This window comes from Archocentrus centrarchus, chromosome 8, assembly GCF_007364275.1.
Source record: "Archocentrus centrarchus isolate MPI-CPG fArcCen1 chromosome 8, fArcCen1, whole genome shotgun sequence".
Taxonomy (NCBI): domain Eukaryota; kingdom Metazoa; phylum Chordata; class Actinopteri; order Cichliformes; family Cichlidae; genus Archocentrus; species Archocentrus centrarchus.
The window spans coordinates 25,844,680-25,870,711 of NC_044353.1; the positions used below are offsets into that span (position 1 = coordinate 25,844,680).

Below are 26,032 nucleotides of genomic sequence, written 5' to 3' on the forward strand. Positions count from 1 at the left end.
AGCTGGAGAGGAGCACAGCAGCCAGTCAAGCAGCCCCACTGCTCAATTAGCCAGCACCAGCAGGATCCAACCACCCATCTGCGAAAGAGTTAATCTGCTGGTGTTGTAATGAATTAAATAAAGAGTTTCCGCCGCATGTGCAACTGTAGAGCGAGACAGCGAGAGAAGGAGATTGAGTGAAAGAGAGGGAGGTGGGTTAAGAGAAGCACGGGGAGGGAGAGACAGGCGAAAGCGCGATGAGGATTCACTGTACCTGACGAACAGCCTGGGATGACTGGAGTGGTGGACAGGCACAGGTGCACTGCAGGTGAGATGGGACTGGAAACTGGTGGCTGCTGTAGAGAGTTTGTGTGTTTATGTGTTTCTAGGAGGGTGGTGGGCAGAGGGGATGTGCTAGCTGGGATTAGATTCCATACCTGTTGTGCTTGTTGTGGTTGTTGTAGAGAACGTGTGCATGTGCTCACAAGGCAGGCTAGATGAAAGCTGATGTATAAGCTGCTCACAGCAGTGTGTCTGTTTGACTGTGTGTTTTTAAAATAGAGGCAGCGAGAGACTGTTTAGACACCAAACTGGACTGGAGGAGGATTGAGGGAGAAAGCGTAAGAATGGTTGATATTGGGAGGGGGGTGGCTGGAGGGGGAAGAGAAGATGACGACATGAGAAAGAGACAGAGGTGGAGGAGGGGTGGAGCGAGTGCAGGCTGCTTTACATGCAGGTCAGGTAATGCAGCGCTCCACTCTGTGAGACTACGTCCTTCTATTAGATTTCTGTGGTTAACCCCAGTGAGTGCACAAACACAAACCTATGTGTAAATATATAGATGAATGCCTTAACTTTACAGTGAGGAATGCATTCAGCCCTTCAGCCCCAAGTTCAAACATCCATCAGTAATATTGTGTAAGTGGGGCTTGCAGCCTATTTAATTCAAGTGGAGGTTAAAAAAATGACACAATGTAGATTTGAGCTAAGTAGCAGAGCTACAGTCAAGAGTTACTCTATCATCTGGGATTATGGCTGAATGAGTTAGTGTGATAATGACTGGCAGTATAGGCTAAGGTGCTGAATACAATTTCTTCACAGAAGATGTTGGCAGGCTGGATGGAGAACTGTTAAAGAGAAATAATCTACACTGAAATAAGCCCTCTCCAGTTTGCTCTCTCACATTTGAGTATTTGGAAGTCGGAAATCCAAGTTGAGCAAATCAGTAGCTGTCGGCAGAGCAACAGTTAAAGAGCAATGAATGTGTTTGCTTTACCCGAGAAGTGTGAGTTAGCCTCATTAAAGCAACAAACAGAGAAACACTGGGAAAAGACAGACACACAAGACCACAAATCACTTCTGCACCATTAAAGCCAAGCCTGAGAGTCATTCAGTTTTGTGGGAAAATAAAATCATTAAGGTTGTCGGAACAAATGAACAGCAATTATTTATGATGCACTGGCGGCGCCCCTGAGCTGCTGTCACTTTGACAGATTGTCAAGGACAAAATTCAGTGGCTACAATTAACAAATGATGGACTCATGATCAGGTATTTAAGGTCAGCTTAAGTCCAGCCCTGAAGGCTTGTGTATTGGCCTATCCCCAAAAGTGACCCACTTTACCACTGACCTTCCATCTCTAACTAAAAGTCTACTTTTAGTTGATGAATTGATGATTTACAAATCCAGTGTGTTCCTGTGAAATTTTTTAACTTTTTAAATTACCCAAACAGTTTTTTCTCAATTATCAACCAATAATTGATCATTTTAATCCTGTGGACTTTGGAGATAAGTGGTTTTCCATGGACAGCAACATTATAAGGCAGAACAGTTTGGTAGGGGACATGAATTTTCCTCAGCATCACATCACATCTTCTGTAATAACTGCTTTGACATATGCTGGTAGAAATCTATATTCTATGGGGGGAAAAGAAGCGTGGGTAGAGATTATGCTCCATATAATTTTGTGTCCCACTTGTCTCAGAGCCAGTGAGCCTGTCATACACATTTAAAATTATACTTAGAACAGCTCCACTCCTTATTAGCAAAACTACTAAGAGAATAAAATTATTTTTAACAAAATGGCATGCAGTGCTTTAACTGAGATTTGAAGATTTTAGTATTTAGTTTTCTATTTTGGAAATGCATTTTCATGTCAGAGTTTTCTACCCAGTCCACTGGCCCACCCTTTGCAGCTATAACATTTTCAGCTCTTCTGGAAGGCTTTCACAAGGTTTAGGAGTGTTTATGGGAATTTTTGACCATTCTTCCAGAAGTGCATTTTTGAGGTCAGACACTGATGTTGGACGAGAAGGTCTGGCTTGCAGTCTCCGCTCTAATTCAACCCAAAGGTGTTCTGTCAGGTTGAGGTCAGGACTCTGTGCAAGCCAGTCAAGTTTACAGCCAAAATCCACTGTGCAATATTTCTTACACAACTAGAACCTAATGTGCAACATTTATTTTTTTTGAAATAATATTCATTGGTGCAATATCTGCCAAACCCAGACGGAGAAAAGTGAATCGTCACTCCAGAGAACACGTCTCCACTGCAACAAGGCGAGTGCCTACCCACTGGGCCCCTGCCACTGCAGAGTATACTGCAGTGTAGAGTCTAGAGCAGGGGTATTCAAATAAAATTTAAAGAGGTCCAGTCAGACAAAATTTCATGAGGCCAAGGTCTGGAAGTCCAACTATTTAATGTGATATATATATATATATATAGGCTTTGTTAGTTTTCAGAGCATTAGTTTTTATATTTGGTTTCATGCTTAGTTTTAGTTTCGTTTTCGTCAGTTTTAGTTTTTCATACTTTGTCAGGTGCAAGAGTGACTATTGAGTAATAACAACTCAACAAAAGATACCGTTTAAAAAATTGCATTCAACAACCAACTGTTCACAAAATAGCAGCATTACGTGTTAAATGTGTGTAATATTAAGGAAACACATGAACATTAACAAGAAAAACATGAACTCCAAAACTGAATAAACTCTCCAACAAACTTCAGCATCAGTGCAGAACACCTGGGGTAAAACATCAGAACACAGCGAATGCTGTACAAAAACAAACTGAACTCTTTGAAGGAGTCAAAGCTCAAATCCAGCTGCATCCTGATGTTCTCACCACATGAAGCTGCTTCTGTTTTGGAGCTGCTCGGAGAGCTAGCTTTGCAGCCTCTGTACACAACCTACTTAAGTGGCCAACCATTTACGCTTGTGTAGCTGGATTGTGTGTGTTAATTACCTTGCGGTCGCGTGTTGGTGTTTTATATGCGGTGCTGGGACTTTTATTGTCCTCGCTCTTTGTGCTCAGTTTTTTGGCTGCAAACATATTTGTCCGTGTTTGTCCACTTTCTTCATCCATTCCGATAATTCCAGCAGTCTCCCTCCAGGAATTTGGTGACATTTGTGAGTCCTTATATTGATGCTTTGATTATTATTCAAACACTGCAGCAAAAAAGTAGCCAGAAACGATCAAGGACTGAACAGGTTAATCACAACCTTGTGGGCTGTGTGGACCCGACATGTAGTTCGATTTCTCCCGAGGCGCACGTCAGGTTACGTTGAAGGATCAGTGCGGTTTCTCGGCAGACCGCTGCCATTACTTTGCGGACCGATGCGGTGAGCACGCACATGCGTGCACACAGTTGCCCGATGGCGCTCCCAGCTTAAACTTGTAGAGCGAAAAAAAAATGATTTCATATGAATCCACAAGGGTTTTTTTAATAAAATTACCAAAACAAAGGTCATTTTATCTATAATTTCTCTTACTTTTAGTTAGTTTTGTAAACTCACAATACTGTTTTTTGCTTTTAATTATAGATTTTATTTATTTCAGTTAATGAAAATGTTTTTTTTCAGTTTTAGTTTTCATTATTTAGTTCGTTTTCGTTAACTATAATAACCCTGTTTGTTACAAAGTTTACCAGCCGGCAGGAACAAAGCTTGGTGGTATCATGTGGTATAGCTAAACTCGCATGCAATTGGTCAGTGGGTTTCCTTGGACGCTTTGCTACTACGTAAGGACTGTAAAAACTGCGCCAGTAAACCAGAAAGCGCTCAACAAGATTTTAATTAAGTGGTTATTTCTGTTTTGGTATTAGGTTCGGGTCCGCTTGAGACATCATTTCGGTCCGGATCCGGACCGAGGTCCGCCTATTGGTGATGGCTGGTCTAGAGTATACTGGGTGGTGTGCTTTACACCACTACAGTACATCCAGCGCTTTGCGTTATGTTTGGTGATGTAAGGCTTGGATGAAGCTGCTCAGCCATGGAAATCCGTTCCATGAAGCTCTCTACGCACTGTTCTTGAGCTGATCTGAAGGCCACATGAAGTTTGGAGGTCTGTAGCGATTGACTCTGCAGAAAGATGGTGACCCCTGCACGCTATGTGCCTCAGCAGCTGCTGACCTCGCTCTGTGATTTTATGTGGCCTTCCACTTTGCGGCTGAGTTGCTGTCATTCCCACTTTGTTAAAATGTCACTAACAGTTGACTGTGAAATATTTAGCAGGGAGGAAATTTCATGACTGGACTTGTTGCACAGGTGGCATCCTATCACGGTACCACGCTGGAATTCACTGAGCTCCTGAGAGCGACCCATTCTTTCACATATGTTTATAGAAGCAGCCTGCATGCCTAGGTGCTTGACTTTATACACCTGTGGCCATGGAAGTGATTGAATTCAATGATTTCAATGGGTGAGTCAATACTTTGGCAATATAGTGTAAATGGGGAGACAGCTATAGCTGCTGCCTTCTTGGCCAGGAAGCTTTACCTCTTTGTATTAATTTAATTATAGCATTTCATTCTGTATGAAGGCCAAGCAAACAGTTGCACCTCAATACAAAAAGAAAAACAAAGAAAGAAAGAAACAGAGTGACAGAAGCACATTAGCTGAAAAAGAATGAAGGAATATTAAGTGAAAGCTTGGGCTGCAATAAGGTAGTAATCACTGGCACTGATGCCCGTGTTTACAGAAATAATCTAGGCTTTTGTTGAGACTGTATTAGAATGGAAGGCAGGTAATGAAAAACCACCAACTATCATAAATCAAAACTTGCCTGTCACTTTTTTTTTTTTATATTCTTCTACCAGGAGACTAATGTGTGTTCTGGAGAAGGGAGACTGAATGGACTGAAAATTGCCTGCAGATAAGAATAAGAACAAGAATAAGAGTTTGGATTAGAATTAAAATTCATGAACTTCACACAATCTTTTTTAAAAAAATTTCATGTCAGTTTGAGGTATTTTGGGGCCATTAGTGGATTGGCCTGGATTTGACAGTGGGGTAATTACGGCTTTATAGAAAGCTCATTTCCAGAGGCCTCTGCCAAAGTGCAAGCACCTTTTCAGCAGCAGGAAGGGCGAATGGACAGATGAGAAATCTAGCATGCACCGGTGAAAATAAGCAGGTGAGGTTTTGAGGTTCTGATGAAATGAGCACAGCCGGTGGATTGGGAGTGGATGAGACGGGAGAGAGCAAGCGGGAGGCAGCGCGCTTGCTTGCCTGTGGTGGTGAAGTCTGGGAGAGAGGCCAACGTCGCAACTACAGAGTGGGTTGCTGCTTGATTCGATTTCACTCTTTTCATTTCCTCCCCTTCACCAGTTACGGCCAACAATGCAATCTTGTTTCAGGTACGCTGTAACCCAACGCTTGCAAAACACAGCCACCACTTGCATTAACACCAATCCCTTAATACTTGGCAGTTTTAAAGAGTCCTATTAGATGAAGCTGTCAGCAATATTAATGAGTTTTTAAAAATAGCCAAAATACTGATGCTTTCTGGAGAGGATGCAAAACATCTTTGCAGCCTGCAGTCTGACTCTGTCTCTCAACAAGGTTACTTTGTTCTGTATATTTTTCTGTTTATATTTAACTATATTAGAGCAGCAAATATCTAACTGTTCTCTCTCTGTCTCCCTTCCTGAAACTTCACAGCAACAGCCCAACTACTGGAGCTTTAAGGTCAGTGCTGCTAGTTCAAGTGTCTCTGAGTGTTTGTCATTTTTCCAGCCCATTGTGTGTGTGTGTTTGTGTGTGTGTTTGAATGTGTCTATGCGTGCTTTGCGCTGTGGCATCACTTTCGACCCTCAGGCATCACCAGCCTATCTCCATGCTCCTTTGGCTTCAGTACCCAGCTCACTTGACATCTCTTGGCTCTCTGGGCAGTGTGTGTGCGTGCGTGTGCATGTGTGTGTGTGTGTGTGTGAGACTTTTGTCTGTGTATGGGTGTGTGTGGTGGCAGAGGTGTCAGGGGTGGCAACAGCTTAAACTTCTCCTGCTCCATTTAATCTGCAGAAGATGATTCTCTCTGGATTTATGATACCTCAGTCAGTTGGCATTAATGGATAGCAGCCATGTGACACTGCCAACGTATTACTGACTGAGACATTAAGAAGACTTTTCAGATGTGCCGCTCAAGCATTACTTAAATAATGCTTTGACATTAGCACAGAGGCTTGAGTCATGGCTGAAGGTGCTAAATGTATTTTATCCACAGGTTTATAAAGGAAAAACATGGGTTGTATACACTGGAGAACAGGCAGAGATATTGACTCTATAAATCACTTACACTGAATTGCTGGCTTGCATGTGGGGTTGTGAGTATCGCTTTCTGGCTTTATACCTCATAGTGGTAGGCAGAGAGTACTATCTAAACAGAGCAGGTTAAACAAGGTATTGATATGCATGTGAGGGAAGACCCCAGAGTTTATCTGAGTTGTAGTTTTAGTCTGTGCTTTCAGCATCGTTTGGACTAGGTGGAAATGTCACTAAATATCACTGGCCATATGCCCTGACCCATTGGGAAAGGTAAGCAATTTATCCACTACTCCCACAACTACTTTCACCTGAAAAGAATGAATTTAGAGTTCTGTCTGTCACACAAATCTGTTACACAGCTAAATGATTTTAAACTCTGCAGGACATGCAGGTGGGCTGCCAAACCTCGGGGGTGTACGAGGAAGAAAAAGAAAGTTTTCCTTCACTCCATCCCTGATTCTTCTCTGTGGTCTTCCTCTTTTCCTTACTGCCTGGCAGCTCCCTATTCAGCTTCCTTTGTCCAATATGTCCACTATCCTTCCTCTGCACATGTTCAAACCATCTCGACCTTGCCCCTTGTAACCCCTTGTAGCCGAACCGCTCAACCTGAGCCGTCACCATGATATACTCAGTTCTAATCTTATCCATCCTGGTCACTCCTAATGAAAATCTTAGCATCTTCTGAAAACATTCAAAAGTTGTGAAAATAATAAAACTGAAACTAAAAGTTATATTTACATTTGAAAAGTTGGGTTCATCATTAGCTGTGGAGGCCATGACACGCTCATCAGAGTTTCTCAAAGTGAAGCGAGCCTTTTCAGATGTTTTGTTTTTCCCAACCAACAGTGGAGAAACTCACAGCTGTGCTCAGTGATATACACACTGTGAACTGTTTAGGAGAAAAGAGCCTCAAAATTAATTGATTCTTCTTCATTCAAAGAATTTTATGATTAACTTTGTTTTTATCAATTAAAGCAATTTACCAGTTGTTAAAGCTCTCCCAAAAAAACAAAGATTATTGTATTCATTGCTTTGCATTTATTAGTGCAAGTTGCTGCTTTGTTATTCACTGGATGTTGTTTTGCAGCTTTGATTTGCGATGCACCAAATTAGGAGGTTTAATGGCCCGGCAGTGAGACTGAGAGAATTTATTTATTAGATTCACAAGGTGCTGCAGCAGCAATGTAATGCTGAGCAAAACAACCAAAAATGGTCCAAGTGGTAACAGATCTAAAGCTATTTATGTGCTTTTAACACAGAGGCTGTTATTGACATCTTTTACTCTATGTCGACGCCTCATCTCGCTCAATTTTCTTCATTTTGCACTAGAGCCTCTGAAAGCCATGTCCTGCTCCCCCCTACTATCATCTCTAATCTAAGCCTACTTTACTCCCTGGATTACCCTGCCTGCTCAAATTAAACACCAAATGGAAGCACTGTCAGGACTGCACTACACTCATGTTTTCATATTTATAAATATGTTTTTCAGGATCTTGTCAGATTGTAGCATGTTAAATATAGACCCATTTTAACCCTTATTAACAAGGCGTGGGTCATGGATGGTTAAACCTATCTCTATAAATGAAACTGTCAAAGCTACAAAGTTTCCAAACTACTGTTTCTCTCCTATCAGTCTTCTCTTGAAGGGCATTGCATTAATCTCACTCTCTTTTATAAGCAAAGCTATTGCGTCAACTTACAATTTATAGCAATTTTGCAAAGCAATTTGTTCCATGCATTTATGACTCTTGGTATTCTAAAGAGAAAGGACTCTTAAGAGTTTTTGGGGATTGTGTGTCCAGAAGATTGGCTTCAAAGTTAGAAAAGATGAAAAGAAATAATGGGGGGGGAAGCAAGTAGAGCCAAACGGGTGTGAGAGATGGATCGATTTAGGGAGCTGTTTTCTCTCCATTTTCTAAAAGTGAGAGCTGTGAACTTTTTTTGTGTGGAAAATAGCCAGGCTGTGGGTGGAGGAAAAACACTAAAAATGCTGAAGATGCAGACACAGAAACAACACAAGGAATGTACCTGGATGTGGCTTTGGCCTCTGCTGTCAGAGACTGAGGGGGAAGCAGATATGTTCAAATAAAGCAAAGGAGCAAGAATTAAGCGGAGACATATGAGTGATGGGGTAGAAAAGGTGGGAAAGGAGGACATATCACTGGAGGCTGAGATACATGGAAGTCTTTGGGGAAGATGAAGATATTGTTAGGAGGGGAAGCAAAATAAACTGGAAGAAAAAAGGATGAAATGTGGACAAGGTATAAGGAGCCAAAGGATTCACTCACGTCAAGTTGTGTTTGACATTTCTATATATAGTAATTTTCAAATCCAGCAGAATTTAATATCACTTAACAGAAGAATTACTGCTCTCGCAGAAAGAAGAGGCTGGCAGCAACCATCATGTAATAAACCAGCGTCTGGAATTAGACTGTAACAGCAGTTTAGTTCAGCCATATTTTCTTGTCTCGCTGTATGTTCACCTTGTATCCTATGGCATGGTGAAATCTCACACATTAACTCATCTTAAGTTTTAACCATATTTTTTGAAATGTTTAAAACAAGCTCACTACAGTATGACAGCCAGATCGTTGAACCTTCAAGCAGTTAATCAGGCATCATTACCCACCTGAAAATGAGCACAATATCCAATCTGACAAAAAAAAAAAATATATATATATATATATATATATTTACAGATACATTCATTTTTAATTGGCCCACAAGCATAATTACAGTATGCCTGTATCTCTGATTAAAACATTGTGGTTGTGTCACCTTTTAAAATGACAGTTTTATTGAAGAAGAGATAAAAAATTCTGCTGCCTATTGTACAACGATAACAACACTGAAGTGCAAGATGGAATTTGATGCTCCCCCAAACACAAAAAGCCATATAACAACGCTATCAGTCGTTTGACCTTAAAACAGAGCAGACCTCTGTGTGTGTGTGTGTGTGTGTGTGTATATGTGCAAGCACACCAGAGAAGAAAAGACATGATGGGAGGTTGTGAGGAGTATAATGCAGTTTGTAGCCTTAGGTTGGCTTGTCCCACTTTCCACTCTGTTCAATTCTGTTCCATGTAAGATCATCCTGTTCCCTACTTGTTCCTCTCTTCTGCCATGTCCTTATAGCCACGTGGAGCTCTCAACAGTAATTGAGTGCTGTTGAAAAAGTCTAAAAGAAAAGGTTGAGGTGTAGGGAGGGAGGGGAGTGCAGAGAGAAAATAAGGAGGTAAAACCAGTTTCCCTCAGCGGCTGTGAACACGATGTAATGCTGGCATTTCTAGCAGTACCAGATGCATGACCAGATGGTGTATTCACATATATTATTTACAATGCGAAATTACCGCAGTGAGACATCTTCAGTTTACATATCACATAAACCGCCAATATGGAAGTCAATGTTTGGGGACTGCTGTAACAAGGCAAGCTGAGTAAAACCACATATAACAACAGCTGCAGTAATCTCACACACCCAGTCATACATGGGGATTTCATTTTCTTCCTTTGTAGCATGAGCTGGAAGTTGTTGAGAGAATACAGTAGTGTTCATTGCTTTTTTTTTGTTGTTTGTTTGTTTTTTCTCAACTGAATCAGGACTTAAATTTGAAACACGATGGAAAGCAAGTTCAGTCATACAGCATCATCCGTTTCCATTTCCTAGAACGCTTCAAGTAAGTTATGTAGCTTTAAAATAATATTCTCCCGAGCACATCTAGAATGACTCAAGCTGTAATTCGCAGAGTTGCTCTTATTCCCATTCATCGAAAAATCTGCATTTCTATGCCAAATCAGCTCCTGGGTGTTACTTTTACTGAGTAGTGTTGCATGTACATGGCTGGTTCACCACCTGTTCTGTGTTGGCTAAATACAGGGATTTGTGTTTAATAAATGGCTTTTACCACCTTTCCTCTTTACTGGCATTTAGAAGGTCAAGTGTAGTCTAGGAACTGACTAGCATAAATTAAGTTTTATGAATACCTTGGAAATATGCTTATTCACTTTCTTACCGACAGCTAGATGAGAAGATTAATATTCCCCTCAGGTCTGCAAAGTATGTATGAAAGCATCTCTCTAGCAAACAAACTCTGCATATCAACACCTTTAGAGCTCAGTAGGTAACACCTTGAATGTTGTCCAGTACGAAAACCTAAGTGTAAAAAATAATAATGCTCTGTTTTGCCATAAAGTCATGTGCCAAGTAACTAGTCTACATAGTTTCATGGTAAATGATGAGAGCCCAAGAAACATAGTGATTGTTCCTTTACAGAGATGGGATGGATGTTCACCAGTGTTGCCAGTCTGCCAATCATAGCTTCTCAGTTAAACAGAAGATTTAAATCAAACTCCCCGTATAACACTGAAAGCAAGTTTCACCGTTTAATCATAACATTTCCTACCTAAAACTGCAGACATCTAAACAGAATCTGAGGTAATTATACATGGTTCCTTTTGATCAAATAACACAATATAAAACCCAGTCCTTATAGTACTGAAGTCCCCTCCTAATGTCCCTGTGTAGGATGGTCTGGCTAGAATGAGGCAGGCTGCAGTGTGCGCTCCTCCTCTGTGATGCTGTTGGCTGTGTTCTTCAGTGTGGTCACAGTTTAGATAAATGACCCTATTAGAAAACACGGTGGGGGTTATCTGTCAGCATCGCAGTTTCTCAGTGCGCTCAGACACCGTCTACCGCCGCTATCACTGGACACCACCGTTCTCATTCAGTGTGCATGATTGTGTGACTGAATTATGTATGATAGTGGCACAAGGAGCGTAACATTACATTATAAAAGCGATTGTTGTGATTTTTAGCCTTGCTGCAGGTTTGTAACTTGTCTTGTAAACATACACATGAAAGCATGCAGCAGCTAATTAAAAGACCAAATTACCAATGACTGCTGTACCTAACATGATGTAAGGCCCCATATATTAATGCTGTTTGGTTCCTGCTTCCTTTTGCTACTAACACAATTACTTGATTCTCAAAAGTTCAATAAGCAAAAAACCTTTGTCTCATTGATAATAAGTTGTATGACTATGTTCGATGTTTATCATCATTAACAAGTACAGTATATCTGCTGCCATCCTAGCCGCTGTGCTAAAGCTAAGCTGATTGTTATGTGATTAGTTTTGCAGGTATTTAGTTGGAAGTGTTGGGCAAACTGAACCATGATCGTCAGTACAAAATTCTGTAGCAATCAATCTAAGAGCTGTTGAGTCCGTACCGAGATGGTCGATCAACCAGATATTGAATCCACCTGCAAGGCTAAAAATATTAATCTTTTCATTTTGCCCACTCTGACAGTTTGCTGTCACATGCTGCTTTTTGAAACCAAAAACCACCAATTTCAAGATGTCTGTCTGGGTTCAGGGAAATTGAGATGGATTTTTTTTCCCCATTATTTTTTTCATTTTACTGATTAACCAGTTAATTGATTATTTTTTTGGGGGGGGGATCCATAATAAAAGTATTCTCTAGTTGCATCTTTCATTTCTTGTGCAGCATGCTTTCCTAGCTTATTACCCAATTAACAAAACCATAAATGGATGTACAGTGTTTGTGTATTCTGTGCAGTGTTGTGTGTTTATGAATGAATTCAAACAGCTCACTGCTGAGACTTAATGAGCGCAGATATGGCCCTCCGTATTGCTTCTGTCAGTCTCCCATTAATTAAATACCACATTAATGAAAGCAGCAGTAGATCCATGCTGCTGCTTGGCTTAGGAAGAGGAAGGGATAGAAGCAAATTCTTGGAGAGAAGACTGTTGTGCTCATGGTGCAAGGAGGAGGAGACAGGAACGGCTCCTGTACAGTGGCTAAAGATGCGTTTGCTTCTGCCATCCAAACAATGAGCAGACAGCATTCTGGGAGCTCATTACAGCAGCCTCTGAGCTGGAGGAGATGCTGCAGCGGTGGGGGATCAGAGAGACAGTTCAGTGAGCTCAGCCCCAGCTGTGCTAACAGTCTTTCAGTGAGAGACGCCTGGGCATAGGCCAGCAGGATAAACCCACAGTGACAGCCTGGGATTTGCATGAGCTTCTCCTCCCATCCCACAAGCATTCATTTAAAGTTCATAGCTGCACACGGACAAGTTTGGATGAGAATGTGTGGGAGGTGTGCAAAGTCAAGCAAACATGAACTTACTTTTTCTGAATTTCTCCTTTAGTACTTCTCCTTATATGTGATCCACAAAAGCTGATGTCCTGACATTTTGTGCTAATTGAGGACAGCTATATAATATTTTGTTGTCGCACCATGTCGCCAATGTTAGTGACTGTGACGCTAATAATTCTTGATAAATGGCTGGTAGCTAAACCATTGTCAAGGCCCCAATAATCTTGTTAGGTGTTTCATTGTGTGGTGTCTCATTGTGTGTTCACTTTCTGTTTTTGAGCTGTTCTTACACCATTGGCCCTGTCCAATCCATTCTTTCCACCTCAGTTTCACTTCACAGTAAATTACTGTCTCCCCTCTTTCTCTGTAGAGCCGCAGCCCACGCCACTCCCAGTCTACCCAGTCTGGTCTTGCCGACCAGGCCGCCAAGCTCTCCTTTGCCTCCGCTGAATCCTTGGAGACCATGTCGGAAGCTGACATTCCCATTGGGTTCAACCGGATGAACCGATTTCGCCAGAGTCTGCCGCTGTCCCGCTCAGCCAGCCAGAATAAACTACGATCCCCAGGTTAAAATCTGAAGCACTTCTGGCAGGCTCTGTCACACCAGACCGGCTGGACTCGAGGCAGCTTTCGCTTTCCCTCATGTAGCTAGTGATGTGAACCACTGTGCTTACAAAGAATTGGAAGATGTGTTATATTCACAGTTACAATACCAGTGTTTAGTCCAATTGACCTGCTTTATAAATGTGCAGAATAGTCAATCCTGAGATAGTACAACTTTGTTTTTCAGTGTATACACAGTACATTCCCAATATACTTATCTAAAGCAAACCAACTGTGAGCTCAAAAATGGTTTACAGTTTTTAGAATGACATTAAAAAAAAACATGAGATTTTTACTTCTGTAGTCTTTTTGGTGGCATTTTATTTAACTGTATTAGAGTTCATACAGGGCTAAGAATATGTTTGTATGAAAACAAAAGAGTCAAGGACAGTTTTACAGTGTAGAGAGGATTAATGTGAGGGTGGTGCAGATTCACGAAGAACAAGGTGTGGGGTTGCATTAGTTAAAAGAAGTGGCTGTAAAACTAAAGAGCTGTAACTGATGAGGGCATGCTGAATAAGAAGTTCAAACAGAAGTAGCACACCAGGCTTGCCTATCTCCCCTGTCTCTATACTAACTACTGTCTTTGTTTTCTTCTCTCCCCAACTTGTCTGCAGTATTAACTGACACTTAATTTTGCCTGATTTTTAACTCTTGGTCTTTCTTTGCTTTGTTTGTTCTTTTTGTTTGTCCCATGGTGTATGACTTTTTGTTTGTCCCATGGTGTATGAAGATGAGTTTTCAGGTTAGTCAGGCATCAAACACATCTTTACCTATATGATCGTTGCAGAATCTACTGAAAGCTTTTTATGCAGTTGGGCTGTTTTTGGAGTTAATTATTCATGGGTAGTACAAATTTTACAAAAAACAACAACAACAAAAAACCTTTTGCAAAAATTCAACTACTGCATGTGTCTTTGTGCATTAACTGTGAATTCTCACTAAGCTCCCACATTCCTATTCTAACATTCAGAAAAGGTTTGTTAGTCATTAGTAATTAGTCATGCTGACATATGATGAGAAACGTTATTTAGATTCCATCTACCAAGAGGCAGAACATTTGTATCATTTCAGCTGTAGCCAACAAAATGTCTCTCAAGATTTGACAGAATTTCTCTGCTAGTTCTCTCCATCCACTAAAGCCAACATCTTCTGACTCAGCCACCTTCTCCCTTATCACTCCCTTTTAGGCGTGCTGTTCCTGCAGTACGGAGATGAGACGCGTCGGGTGCACATCACCCACGAGCTCACCAGCCTGGACACGCTGCACGCTCTCATCGTACACATGTTCCCTCAGAAGCTGACAGCAGGTATGCTAAAGTCACCCAACACAGCCATCCTGATCAAGGACGAGGCCCGTAATGTCTTCTACGAGCTGGAGGATGTCCGGGACATTCAGGATCGCAGCATCATCAAGATTTACCGCAAAGAACCCATCTATGCTTCTTATCCTGCTGCTGCACACCTGGCCAACGGGGACCTGAGGGTAAGCAGAAGGGAGCTGGGAGGTGAAAAGATCAGCCCGTTTTCTGTTATTTTACAACAAAAGTCTTGTCTGATCTCTTGCGAGTTTAACAACTGAGCTGTCAGTGAAAACCTGAGTGGGGTGCCGTTTTGATAAGGTGGTAATGTGTTTTTTTTTTTTTAATTTCAGTGGTAACTTTGACAGGCTATTGCAGTGTATTCAGGTTAGTAATTTAACAGGTATTCCTCCTGGAAATGTATTTTCTTATCTTCTAGTAGGCCATCTGCTGCTGTGCAGACACCAGAGAACAATGTTCCTCTGTGAAATGAGCATATTTTAACATTCAAAGCTATTTCTGCTTCAGTAAAGATCAAGGGAGCCCGAGGCAGATCTTTTTTAGTTATTTTATACAAAATTCTGCTTACAATCTGCATTATTCACACAATACAAAGAAGACAACTGCTGTTAACCATTCAAACAGAAAATGAAAAATGATTTCAGTACCATACTCTATGTTTTCTGTTGGGCTTGTTTACATACATATTTCATACAAGAAATAGACATGGAAAAAGAGGCAAAGAGATGGCTGATCAGTGCAGAAATATCAATAAGTAAGGTCCACATAGTCCTATAGTCACCTGCCAATCACTGGTTGCTATGGAAAAATTAGTATTCCCTGACTGGTTGCATGTGGTTGCTTGCATTTGCTAAGGCCTCACTCTTGCAGGTTTTCGGCAGTTTGCATTTTGCGTTTCACTACTGCTCATTGGTTAGTTAGCGAGTATTTGCAGACAAGTCAGCATCTGCCATGCAAACTATATAAAATATAATTTTCATGCACGCCAGTCGGGTTTTATGTTTTATATTAAGGTTTATGGAGGTCCTCCATGTGCTGCCAAAATAACTCTGACCAATCAAACATGAAAAGGGGACCTCTTAAAGTGTCTCTGCTTGGGTGTCTTAACACCAGGATGTTGGCAGTTGATCCCTTGGTATCTGTGGGGGTGGTACTTCCGTAAATGGGGCTTGGTCTCATGAATGCTTAATAGAACTGGACTCAGTGAAGTTTTAAGCCTGGGTCATCTTGCAATCTGTGGTGTTTTTGAGCCATTTCTAAGCAGTGCTGTTCCGTTGCAGGGTGGCTGCCGCCATCAGCGGGTGCTATTTGCATGGGATCTACTGTACCTTGGTCTGTTAGTGTGAGTGGTACCTGACTAACACGTGAATGCTAGGACCCAAGGTTTCTCATCAGAACATTGTGTTGTAACAAAATAACAATCTTAACCACTCTTTTTAGTGATTACATTGGTTCGTTTTGGTTTAGTCTTAATGCCATGGTTTATCAGTGTATAAAAAGGAATTTATCCCTGGGCATGAAAGCTAAGCACCACAAATTCCTCTGTCCCACTCTAATGTATTCTGTGTATTAAAATGTTTGCTAAGATGCTGAGAGTAAATGAAAATGAGAATGACTTAAGCTATAAAAGTAGATATTCAGCTAGGGAAAGCAGACCATTTGACATTTGAAAGCTTCAGAAATTAGAAAAATCACAACAGGAGTAAATTAGCAGCAGGAAAACATGGCCAGAGGTGAACTGGAAAAAAAAAAAAAAAAAAAAAAAAGCACTGGGGCATGTTTAACAATAATATACGAGGGGAAAAAGGCAGATAGTGTCATGCTGCTGTGGCAGGCAGGCAAAGGTTGGACCCCAAAACGATGAACTGAACTTAAATGTAGTTTATTGAAAATGATGACTACGCATACAAATAGTCAGGGCTGGACAGATGCCAGAACTAAAACTAAGGAACGCAGAAACACACACGCAGGAACACTGACCGACAACACAACAAGGAACTGAAGAAAACTGAGGGCTTAAATACACATCAGGTAATTCGGGCAAGGGATAACAGCAGGGCACGACAGGTGGAACAAATGGAACTAATAACACAGGGGAAGCAAAACTAAACACAAAGTACAGGGAACACAAGACTGTCAAAATAAAACAGGAAACACCTATTGAGATACACGGAGACTTAACACGGGGGACTGGCACACAGAGGAAACTAAACAGGGACCGAGGCACGGGGAAACAGACAAAGAGAAACACAGACACGGGACAGAGATGCAGACTAGACACAACACTGAGAATAAAGCTCGATACGAAAACACAGGAGGTCAGGGTCACGACAAAAGGAGAAAACAGACACATGAACACAGATGCAGGGGAGACAGGGAGAAAGGGAACTAGAAAACCACAAGTGATAACAAAGTCAGAACTAAGATGAACAATGAAAACCAAAACAAACTAGGAAATAACAAAACTCAGTGAAAACAGAACTAAACACAAAACGCTGGGCACACAGCCCAGGACCATGACAGCGAGAGGGAGAAATAAAAGCTCAGTAAAGAAAAGCTCAAAGCTTTTCAGTAAAACTGCTCAGGTTGACTTTAGCTTTTGCACCTCGTTATAAAAATACAAATAAATATGCAGAATTTAGACTGTGTAGTTGTGTGTTGTCTCCCCTGTTCTTTCCATTCTGGGCAGACACAGTCCATTTTATTTCATTTTGTTATTAGTCTAATGAACAACATTAAAATCAGCACCTCAAAACGCTGCCGTTTGACCAACAATTTGTTTTGTGGTTTGACAAATTTAATCATATATATTTTGGCATTTGCAGGTTCTGACAGCTTGTCTGGTGTCAGCGAGAACCAAGTCATAGTTGTGCGAAGCTGACACATGGGAAACACAGCACGCTCATCTGTAGGTCTCCATGGTAACTCTCATCCCTCTTTGTTCATTTCAGAGGGAAATGGTGTATTCTTCCCGCGACTCCTCCCCGACACGCCGCCTCAACACCCTTCCTTCCTCCACCGCCTCAGCATCCTCTGGGTCTCCTTCCCGCTCACGCCTCTCCTACAGCGGGGGCCGCCCTCCATCCTTCAGTGGATCCCATCCCCAGCATGAGCAGCCCCGACACCCCCACCATCCCTCAGCCAGCCATGGTGCCAACGCAGGCCTGTCTCCTTCACCCAGTGCCATCCTGGAGCGCCGCGATGTCAAACCTGATGAAGAAGTTTCTGCAAAAAACATGGCACTGATGAAAAACGAGGGCTTGTATGCCGATCCCTACAGCTTGATGCACGAGGGCCGCCTCAGCATCGCCTCCACCCAGTCGTTAGCTGCGATCGGAGACCCCTTTAGCTTCCCTGTTTCCACTGGCCTGTACCGGCGTGGCTCTGTGCGCTCTCTCAGCACCTACTCAGCTGCTGCTCTCCAGGGGGACCTGGAGGACTCTCTCTACAAGCCTGGAGGTTCGCTATACTCAGACACATACTCCTCAGCCACTCTGGGCATGGGTTTTCGCATGCCACCCTCATCCCCACAGAAAATCCCTGACATGCAGCTGAGGGACAGGGACTCTTATTCCAGCTCACCCAGAGCTTCTCCTGTCAGACAGAGTTTCCGCAAGGACTCTGCCTCCTCCTCTGTGTTTGTGGAGAGCCCGAAGTCCAGGCCCAGTTCCGGTTCTGACCCTCTGTGTCTAACAGCTGGACCTGGTGAGGGCAGCCGTGGCACATCTGGTTTTGGGTCTTCATTATCTGGGCAAGATTCTGACAGTAGCAGGTCAGTAAGAATCGGTGTGACCATTTTTATTATTATATTGTTTTGTTTTTAGAGAGTAGCTATACTGTACCATTCATGAAATTAGCTTTTTCTGTTAGTTATGACTTCTACTGTACAGCACAATGATCTGTGCATCAGGGAAAAAAAAGGTGTCATTTATTTTCTCTACCTGGTAAGCAGATTATTAAAATATTATTAATTCGTGTTCAACAATTTCTTGTTCAAATTTCCATATTTCACACTCCTAAGAATAAATATTTTTCTGTTTGCAGCTGTCCCAAGTGTTATTTCATCTCTTCATTTTTTTGTGTTGAGTTTTGGTGTTTTGTTTCACAGCTGTAGTGTTTTTGTTTTTTGTTTTTTTCGCAGGGATCACCGCCTGGAGCGTATGGAGGCCATGGAGAAGCAGATAGCCAGCCTGACTGGCCTCGTCCAGAGTGTGCTGACCAGAGCACCAGACAGTGACAGCACGTAAGACTCTCAATTACAGCCCATTAACCCTCTAAAAGTCACAGATACAGCATTGGCTTAGACGCATGAACAGGATGATCGACAGCATTATTATCTATTATGAGAGCCATTATGAGCTCCATAGCAGTGGTGTGGTGCATTACCTTGTGTGAGCACAGCACAAATTTGTAGTGCTAAACATTAGCCGCAGGGCGCAGTGTTGATCAGTGCACTGGTAAATAAGATGTATGAGAGAGTTTTTCAGTAGATTTTGATAGACCATTGTTATCAGGGCACTTTACCCTCATGTATGCAATAGAGTTCATTAACAAGGTAAAGACTTGTTAATGTAATCATTCTGATAGTATCCAGTAGTGGTGCTTCTAGTGTTAGCACTGTAATTGCCTTGCCCTGTGGCCGTTGATCCTCAGATGCGGCCTGCTGCGTCTCTGCATGATGGCGGGCTGCCCTCCGGACCAAGGGACGGAGTTTTCACGGCCATTACCTTTCTCTTCCAGCGAGAAGACCGAAACCAACAGTGATGGCTCCGCCACTGGAAGTGAGTAAAGCAGCGTAATTGTCACCTGTGTACCCAACCGTTACTAACACTTCCTTTCCCGTGCTGCTCTCTGAGCTGTTTAGAATACTTTTGCTGTTTCCTTTCCCTGCACTCTGTGCGTGCACCCGAATGTACACAAACTAGCAATGATGGTGATTTCCTAGTGTAAGACTAATTTATGGCAGCTTGCTCACTCTCTTATAATGAGAGGGTGGACAACAGGTTAAGTTAAGAATTCTAGATTTGGCAATTGCTCTTTGCACACTTGTAGTTTGGTTTGCTTTGGTGAGACTAGACCAAGAAAAAATATTCACTGTTGCCTTTTAGTTCCAGTCCAGCAGTGTTCAAGGCAAGTTCTAGCTAACAAACTATATGTAAATATGTAGTTACACAATCTGACCCTAGATCCCAAAGATATTGAACTACATCCCATCCCAAGCATTTCAGCCTGTTGACCTATTAATAGGCCAAATACAGTGCATAGTACACTGAGTACGATTAACTACATTTGATACATCAGTAGTATTAAAAAGCTATGTGGTTACACTTATATGTATCATAAATATCTAACCTACATGCTTTTTTATTAAAAGCATTGCAAATCAGCAGATGGATTTACTAGTAGTGTTTCTTATGCAGTCATAATAATTCACATAGACAGTTTTTCTTCTAGTTCTCTAAAACTAACTGCACTATACAGGAAAACTTTATTTTAATTGATCTAAACCAGTTATGTGTTAAAGCCCCTTTTGGACACTCTATGAAAAATTACATTTCCACCTCATTCATAACTCGTTTTTTTCTGTTTCTCTTTCACTGCCTTTGCTTTTCTTCCCCTTTTTAAGTAGAATATTGTAATTTTAAATAACAGATTTACCCTTTGATAATCAAAATTAAGCACGGTCAAATCAGGTTAATAGAAATGTTAGGGTCAGTTAAGAGAAAATCAGTCTTGATTTCTTCTGAGATTGTACAGCAAAGTTTTCTTTTGCATTGCTAAGTAGAAATACAGGGAAGCAGAGGCGAAATGCTAGCACAGCTCTGTCAGAGATTGAAAAATATACCTGCTGACAGCTCGTGAAATGTGTTAAATAAACAAAGAGGCAAAAATTGTAAACATAACCTCCAGAGAGAGGAAATAAGACAGCTTTGAAGTCTCTGGAAGGTTTATTTCTTCACCTGTGACAGTGTCTCTGCTGGCGGCATGGAGATTCAATTTGATGTTCAAATGTGTTTTTCAAAATATGAGATATTTCCTATAAGAAATATATTTTTAAGCATAGAATTTTTTTTTTAATACTGACAAGAATTTTTCAACTTTTGTCATGCTGTAGGTATAGTGGATGCATCCCTTTGATATTGTGCAGTCATCCCTTTCTCTCCGTAATTTTTCAGCCCTGTTTTGGCAGAAATGAGCACGCTCTGTGGCCAGACCTTCACAGGGCCAGTGCAAGGATAATGTTGTCTTTGAAGCTTCCTCACACCATTGGTGCACTGCCAAAAGACTTAAGCCATCATCACAGTCATTGTCTCTGCTGTAGTCAGTAAAATGTTCTCCAGGATCACTATTCTGTGAATATGAACTTTCCTCTCCCTCTTTGTCTCCCTGTAACTCTCATTTCTTGGTAACTTGCTCACTCTTTCTATATTCCAGCTGGACGACAGAAGAAGAAAGGTAGTTGTCATCTCCTACTCTATCGCCCTTTAACTCCTCTCAGACATTTCTCATTGCTCCCTGACCTCTGTATGGGTGTGTGGTGTTGTTGGGTAGCTGGCAGCATCTATTCTCCTGTTTATCTCCTGGTTGGTTTCCCAGAGAGCGGACTCCCCTTGTTCTGTCTCTACTTTTGAAATTTCTGCTTCATTATTCCTTTGCGAATTTCAGAGGTTTGTTTTGTCACACAGTGGAAAGCTCCTTTGTGAGGGTGTGTGAATATGTGTGGTAGAATATCTGGTGGGTCAGTGGCCATACTCACAAAGGCCTGCGTTCAGATAAGAGCATGGTTATCCCCGTGTGTCACTACTGAATAGACTAATTGCACTTCTCTATGGGTTACTAATAGCATGAGCTCACATTTCTCCCTGTGGGCAATTAGAGTTTTGTGAATATGGGACTTTTTTGTATTCACACACTGTATCCTCTGTGTGTGTGTGTCTGTGTGTGCCCAGATTTTCTGTATTTGTAATTTCTTTGGGCCTTTACAGTGAGCGTGCCTGTGTGTTATAATTTTACTGTGCCATGCTGGCTGGCTGGCTGCAACTCTCACTGGAGCACAGCCCAACAAACTAACCACTTTGTCTCCCAACGACCTCCTTGTGACCTCCCCGTATCCTGCTCTGTGATTGGCAGCAAATACACCGTCGGCACCTCTAGCTCTGATGCCACCGCCACCTTCTAACTCAATCCAGGTGAACAGTGTTGGTCGCTTGCAGATGCAGCTCCATCTGCACGGTCTGCAGCAAAATGCCAGCGACCTCCGCAAACAGCTCAACCAGCTACGCAAGATCCAGGTATTTAACATCCATTGTGAAAAGCTATTCATCTGTTTGTCCTTTCAAATTATAAAACCGGCCCTACAAACAGTTTTTGTTTTACAATATATCTTTGATGTTCTAGTTTACATTTCATGTTACCTGTCAGAATATTTTAAACCTCTAATAGATCATCGCAGCTGGAAATGGCAGCCTGTGTTTGTGAACGCAGCTCTGTGTGGCTGTATACTGAATGCCAAAACATATGAATAAAATTTACCCGGACACATCTATTCCTTCTGCCTGTAGAGGAAATGAAATTTTTTCTTTTAACCTTTATTGGACTAGAGAAACATGGATAAATATAAATATGCAATAAAAAGAAAAATAGAGATCTGGAGTTAACACAGTTAATGCGACAGCAATTGTAAATACCCGCTGTAAAGGTAAAATCGGTGACAGAGGTATAACTCATCAAAGTGGAAAAGGTAAACAGTTATTAACTAATGTGTTTTCCAAAGGTCTCTGCCTCTAGCCTAATAATATCCAAATCATTATTTGTTTGTGGCACCCAAGGCTTTGCGAATGTACGTTCTAAAAAATCAGCATCGTGCTTTGCCTGAGACACTTTACTGATGACTCTGCAGTGTTGTGAACAGTTGTTATTAAGTTTCTACTGAAAGTAGTCCTTAGGAAAAGTGTTGACAGCATGCTCAGTAGATTATTTAGAGAAACCAGGACGCTGTTTCTGGGTTGAGATAAACCCATTTTCACTGAAGTGAACTGGCATTATCTTGATCAGCCTGAATGATGTGCTAAGAGCGGTTGTTTGGAGTGTCCTTTTCTATTTCACTCCTGAGACCTGCAGTATCTGTAGAAAGTTGGTGACATGCAAGCCATACAGATTGTGAGACCACTAAAAAAACTCTTTGATAAAGCAAACTGGTTGTCCAGAACAAAAGCTAAAATCGTGCCCAGTGTTTGAAATATTCATTGTCTGCATGTAGCTATACAGTGTTTCAACACACATGCACTATATGCAATAGCATACTGTACACGTGTGTTTTGTTTGTGTAGTGTATTTCATCTTCACTGCAATATTTCACATATAGTAAAGAACACGTGCAGGTTCACGGTGCTATAGTGCATGATACATTGAGGGCACTGCATGTTTTGGAGATTAATAATAAAAGACAGAAAGTGAAAGCTTAGTTCACATCTTGCACTATGCTACAGCAATGGAGGTTGTAACAATAGAACGCAGAATGAGACAAAAAACAAAAAGCCACAAGGAAGAGTGAACAAAAATGTGGAAATTACATCTTTATGTATTTCATTTATCTCAGCTTGAAGTGGTGCCATAGTAACTGTAGGAGGAATTAGAAAGAGATGAGATAAATACTCTCACTTGCAGAGGAGTGCAGTTTTTGTTTTTTGTTTTTTGCAGGAAAAAGGAGGAAAAATAGAGGAATGGGAGCGAGAGATGATAGGCATGTAGTGCTTTTATTTGTTCCATAAGAGCAGTCACAAGGCTTTCCTCAACTGGCTGAACAATGAGATGGCAAGCAAAAACACCCATGGTTGTGATGTACCAAAGAAGAACAGTTTGCTGTTTACATGTCGGTGTGCCCGAGTGTGACCTCTGCACCTGGGCCTATATTGCTGCCCATGGCAATGGCCAACCGCTTCAATTTTACATGTGGCTCATGAATTATACAGAAGGGTAAAGGAGAGACAGGCAACTGAGCAAGATAGAGGCAGCAGAGCATACTATTTCTCTAGATGTATTAAACATTTTTTTTGTGTTGCCATACCCCTTGCTTTTGGCCTCATCTGCGTCACTGCTGCTGGCAGTATGGTGGGGAAAACTGGATAATTATAAATGTTAGCGATATTGTTGTCTTGCTTCACTTCCTGGAACAAAAGGATGATCAATTATTCATTTTTCTTGCTTACTAGGTGATTTCGTCTTGGGGAGTTGTGTTACATGCATAGTCCTGTAGAATATTCTTTTCATAACAATGAAAGGAAGCCGAGTTCATGCTTGGTGTGTTTGTTATGGGCATCTTTCATTTCCTCAGGGCATCCCAGCCCTCTGTGTTTAGAAAAAATATTGTATGCACATTCTAATGCGAGCACAGACGGCACAGAGTGAAGTACTAGCTGCATCGCACAGTGGTTTCATGAACACATTGTTCATTACATCATGAAGGCTAAAACTCCCAAATGTTGACTGAAAAACTGCGTAAACAGAAAAGGACAGAGTTAAATGTTGTTCTCGTGTAACGAGGCAGAGAAAGGCATGCAGTAAAAAGGCCGTAGAACCTGACCTCTTAAGGACAAGGGGAAATAAAGTGTGCAGTTGTTGCAGATCACTGAAGTCTTCTGTAAGGCCTTAGTCAGCTCCAATCCTCCTCCTTAATGGGACATTGTTTTGCGATAAATGAAATAGCACATTTCATAACGTCAGCAAGCAATTCTCCGAAGGCCAAGAAGGCTAACATTTATACGGTTCATTTCCAAATTTTTGCTAAAAGGGTATGCATTTCTGTCATGTTATATTTTTTTAAATGTGTGTCTTGTTTCTGTGCAGCTGGAGAACCAGGATTCAGTGCGAATGCTGCTGAAACGGACAGAGGCCGAGCTCAATGTGCGCGTGGCTGACGCCCTGAGGAAGCAGGAGGATCCTCTGCAGAGGCAGCGCCTCCTGGTGGAAGAAGAGAGACTCAAGTATCTCAATGAGGAGGAGCTCATCATCCAGCAACTCCAGTCAGTTACAGCACAAGACTTGTTTGTTGGCAATATGCTACATAATAGTTGTTGAGCAGTACATGGTCATTTGAAAAAAATCCAAACCAAGTGATGGTTAAAAAAAAAAGTGTTTTTAAGCACAGAAGAATCTATGCCATGTGATCTGTGCTGTAGGTGAATATTGGCTAACTTGTGTAGTATAAGATGTGTTTGAACTTGTATTTTATAATTGCATCAGACACAGCCAAATTCATGTCTCTTTTACAGCGCACTGATAGGATAAAGCTGTAGCTATAATTAAGCCCAGCACAGAGCAAGATGCTTATTAAGATCTGAGGTACAAGACCGTCCGGCAACTAATTAAAGTGACTTAAAAAAATGAGAGCAAAGAGCTACCTTGAGATTTAATAATCAGATAACCTGCTTCAGCCTTGTATGTGGAAATTTTCACTGTGATAAAAATTGCTGGATGGCTCTGTGAGTCGCAGAAGACTTACTGAATGTCGCTTTGTTCGGCACTTGGATTTCAGAATAATTAGTTGAACTGTTAGATGATCCCTGCTAATCGATGTCTGTTGCTTTGCCTGGCTAGTGGCAGCTAATTATTTTGATTAATTATACAATGAAATTTTATTCATCGTATGTCTTCAGGACCAGACTAGATACTCAACAGTAGAGCTTAACAAATTTGTATTTGCATAGTTTGTGTTTTCTTGAAGACATTATATTATCTAGCTGTCTTAAAAGTTTCTTACCTCAGTTGCTGCTTCAAATACTAGTCTGTACTCCTCCAGTTCAGCTGGCCCAGACTTTTGATCTAGTTCCCAGTTGATTGAGAGACAGTTTACTGGCAGAAGTGTTGCTGAAACTTGAATATCACGATTTCGAGATAAATATTCAGTAAAAGTGTGGCGGAGGAATCCCTGGTGTTCAGCCTTCTGTCTGTTTCATCTCAGCGACCTGGAGAAGTCAGTGGAGGAGATCCAGAAGGAGTCGTCTGTCAACCACAAGCTGGTGACAGTGCAGGAGCTGGAGGAGAAGTCCGCTCTTCTGAGAAAGCTGGGAGAGACACTCACAGAGCTGAAAAGTGAGTCATTCTGGTGCATTTCACGTTCTGTACACTGGCGTGAAAAAGACAACACAGTCCTTTATGCTGGCAGACAATTTATAATGCCCGAGTTACTCATCAACGCTTGTAGCCACCGGCAGCCAGTTTGAAACACTTACCGTATTTTTCGGACTATACGTCGCTCCGGAGTATAGGTCGCACCAGCCAAAAAATGCATAATAAAGAAGAAAAAAACATATATAGGTCGCACTGGACTATAAGTCGCACTTTTTGGGGGGGGGGGGGGGGGGGTTGATAGAATCCGAGACTCAGAGCACAAATTCCATCTTGAACGGCAATTTAAAATAATAATGGATTAAAGAACAGGACGAACACGGTTACACCTACGTTATGCTAAC

General features: G+C 41.6%; 1 protein-coding gene across 1 annotated transcript in view; it reads left to right on the top strand.

Annotated features, from left to right (window-relative positions):
• srcin1a (SRC kinase signaling inhibitor 1a) overlaps positions 1-26,032 on the top strand; it is an 83,002-nt gene that overhangs the window by 36,304 nt on the left and 20,666 nt on the right. Inside the window, exons 4-13 of the mRNA XM_030735303.1 lie at positions 5,916-5,942; positions 13,007-13,202; positions 13,973-13,984; positions 14,430-14,725; positions 17,513-18,333; positions 18,703-18,804; positions 19,215-19,342; positions 21,693-21,853; positions 24,408-24,583; positions 25,522-25,652. Coding sequence (XP_030591163.1) covers positions 5,916-5,942; positions 13,007-13,202; positions 13,973-13,984; positions 14,430-14,725; positions 17,513-18,333; positions 18,703-18,804; positions 19,215-19,342; positions 21,693-21,853; positions 24,408-24,583; positions 25,522-25,652 — 2,050 coding nt within the window. The remainder of the gene's footprint in view (positions 1-5,915; positions 5,943-13,006; positions 13,203-13,972; positions 13,985-14,429; positions 14,726-17,512; positions 18,334-18,702; positions 18,805-19,214; positions 19,343-21,692; positions 21,854-24,407; positions 24,584-25,521; positions 25,653-26,032) is intronic.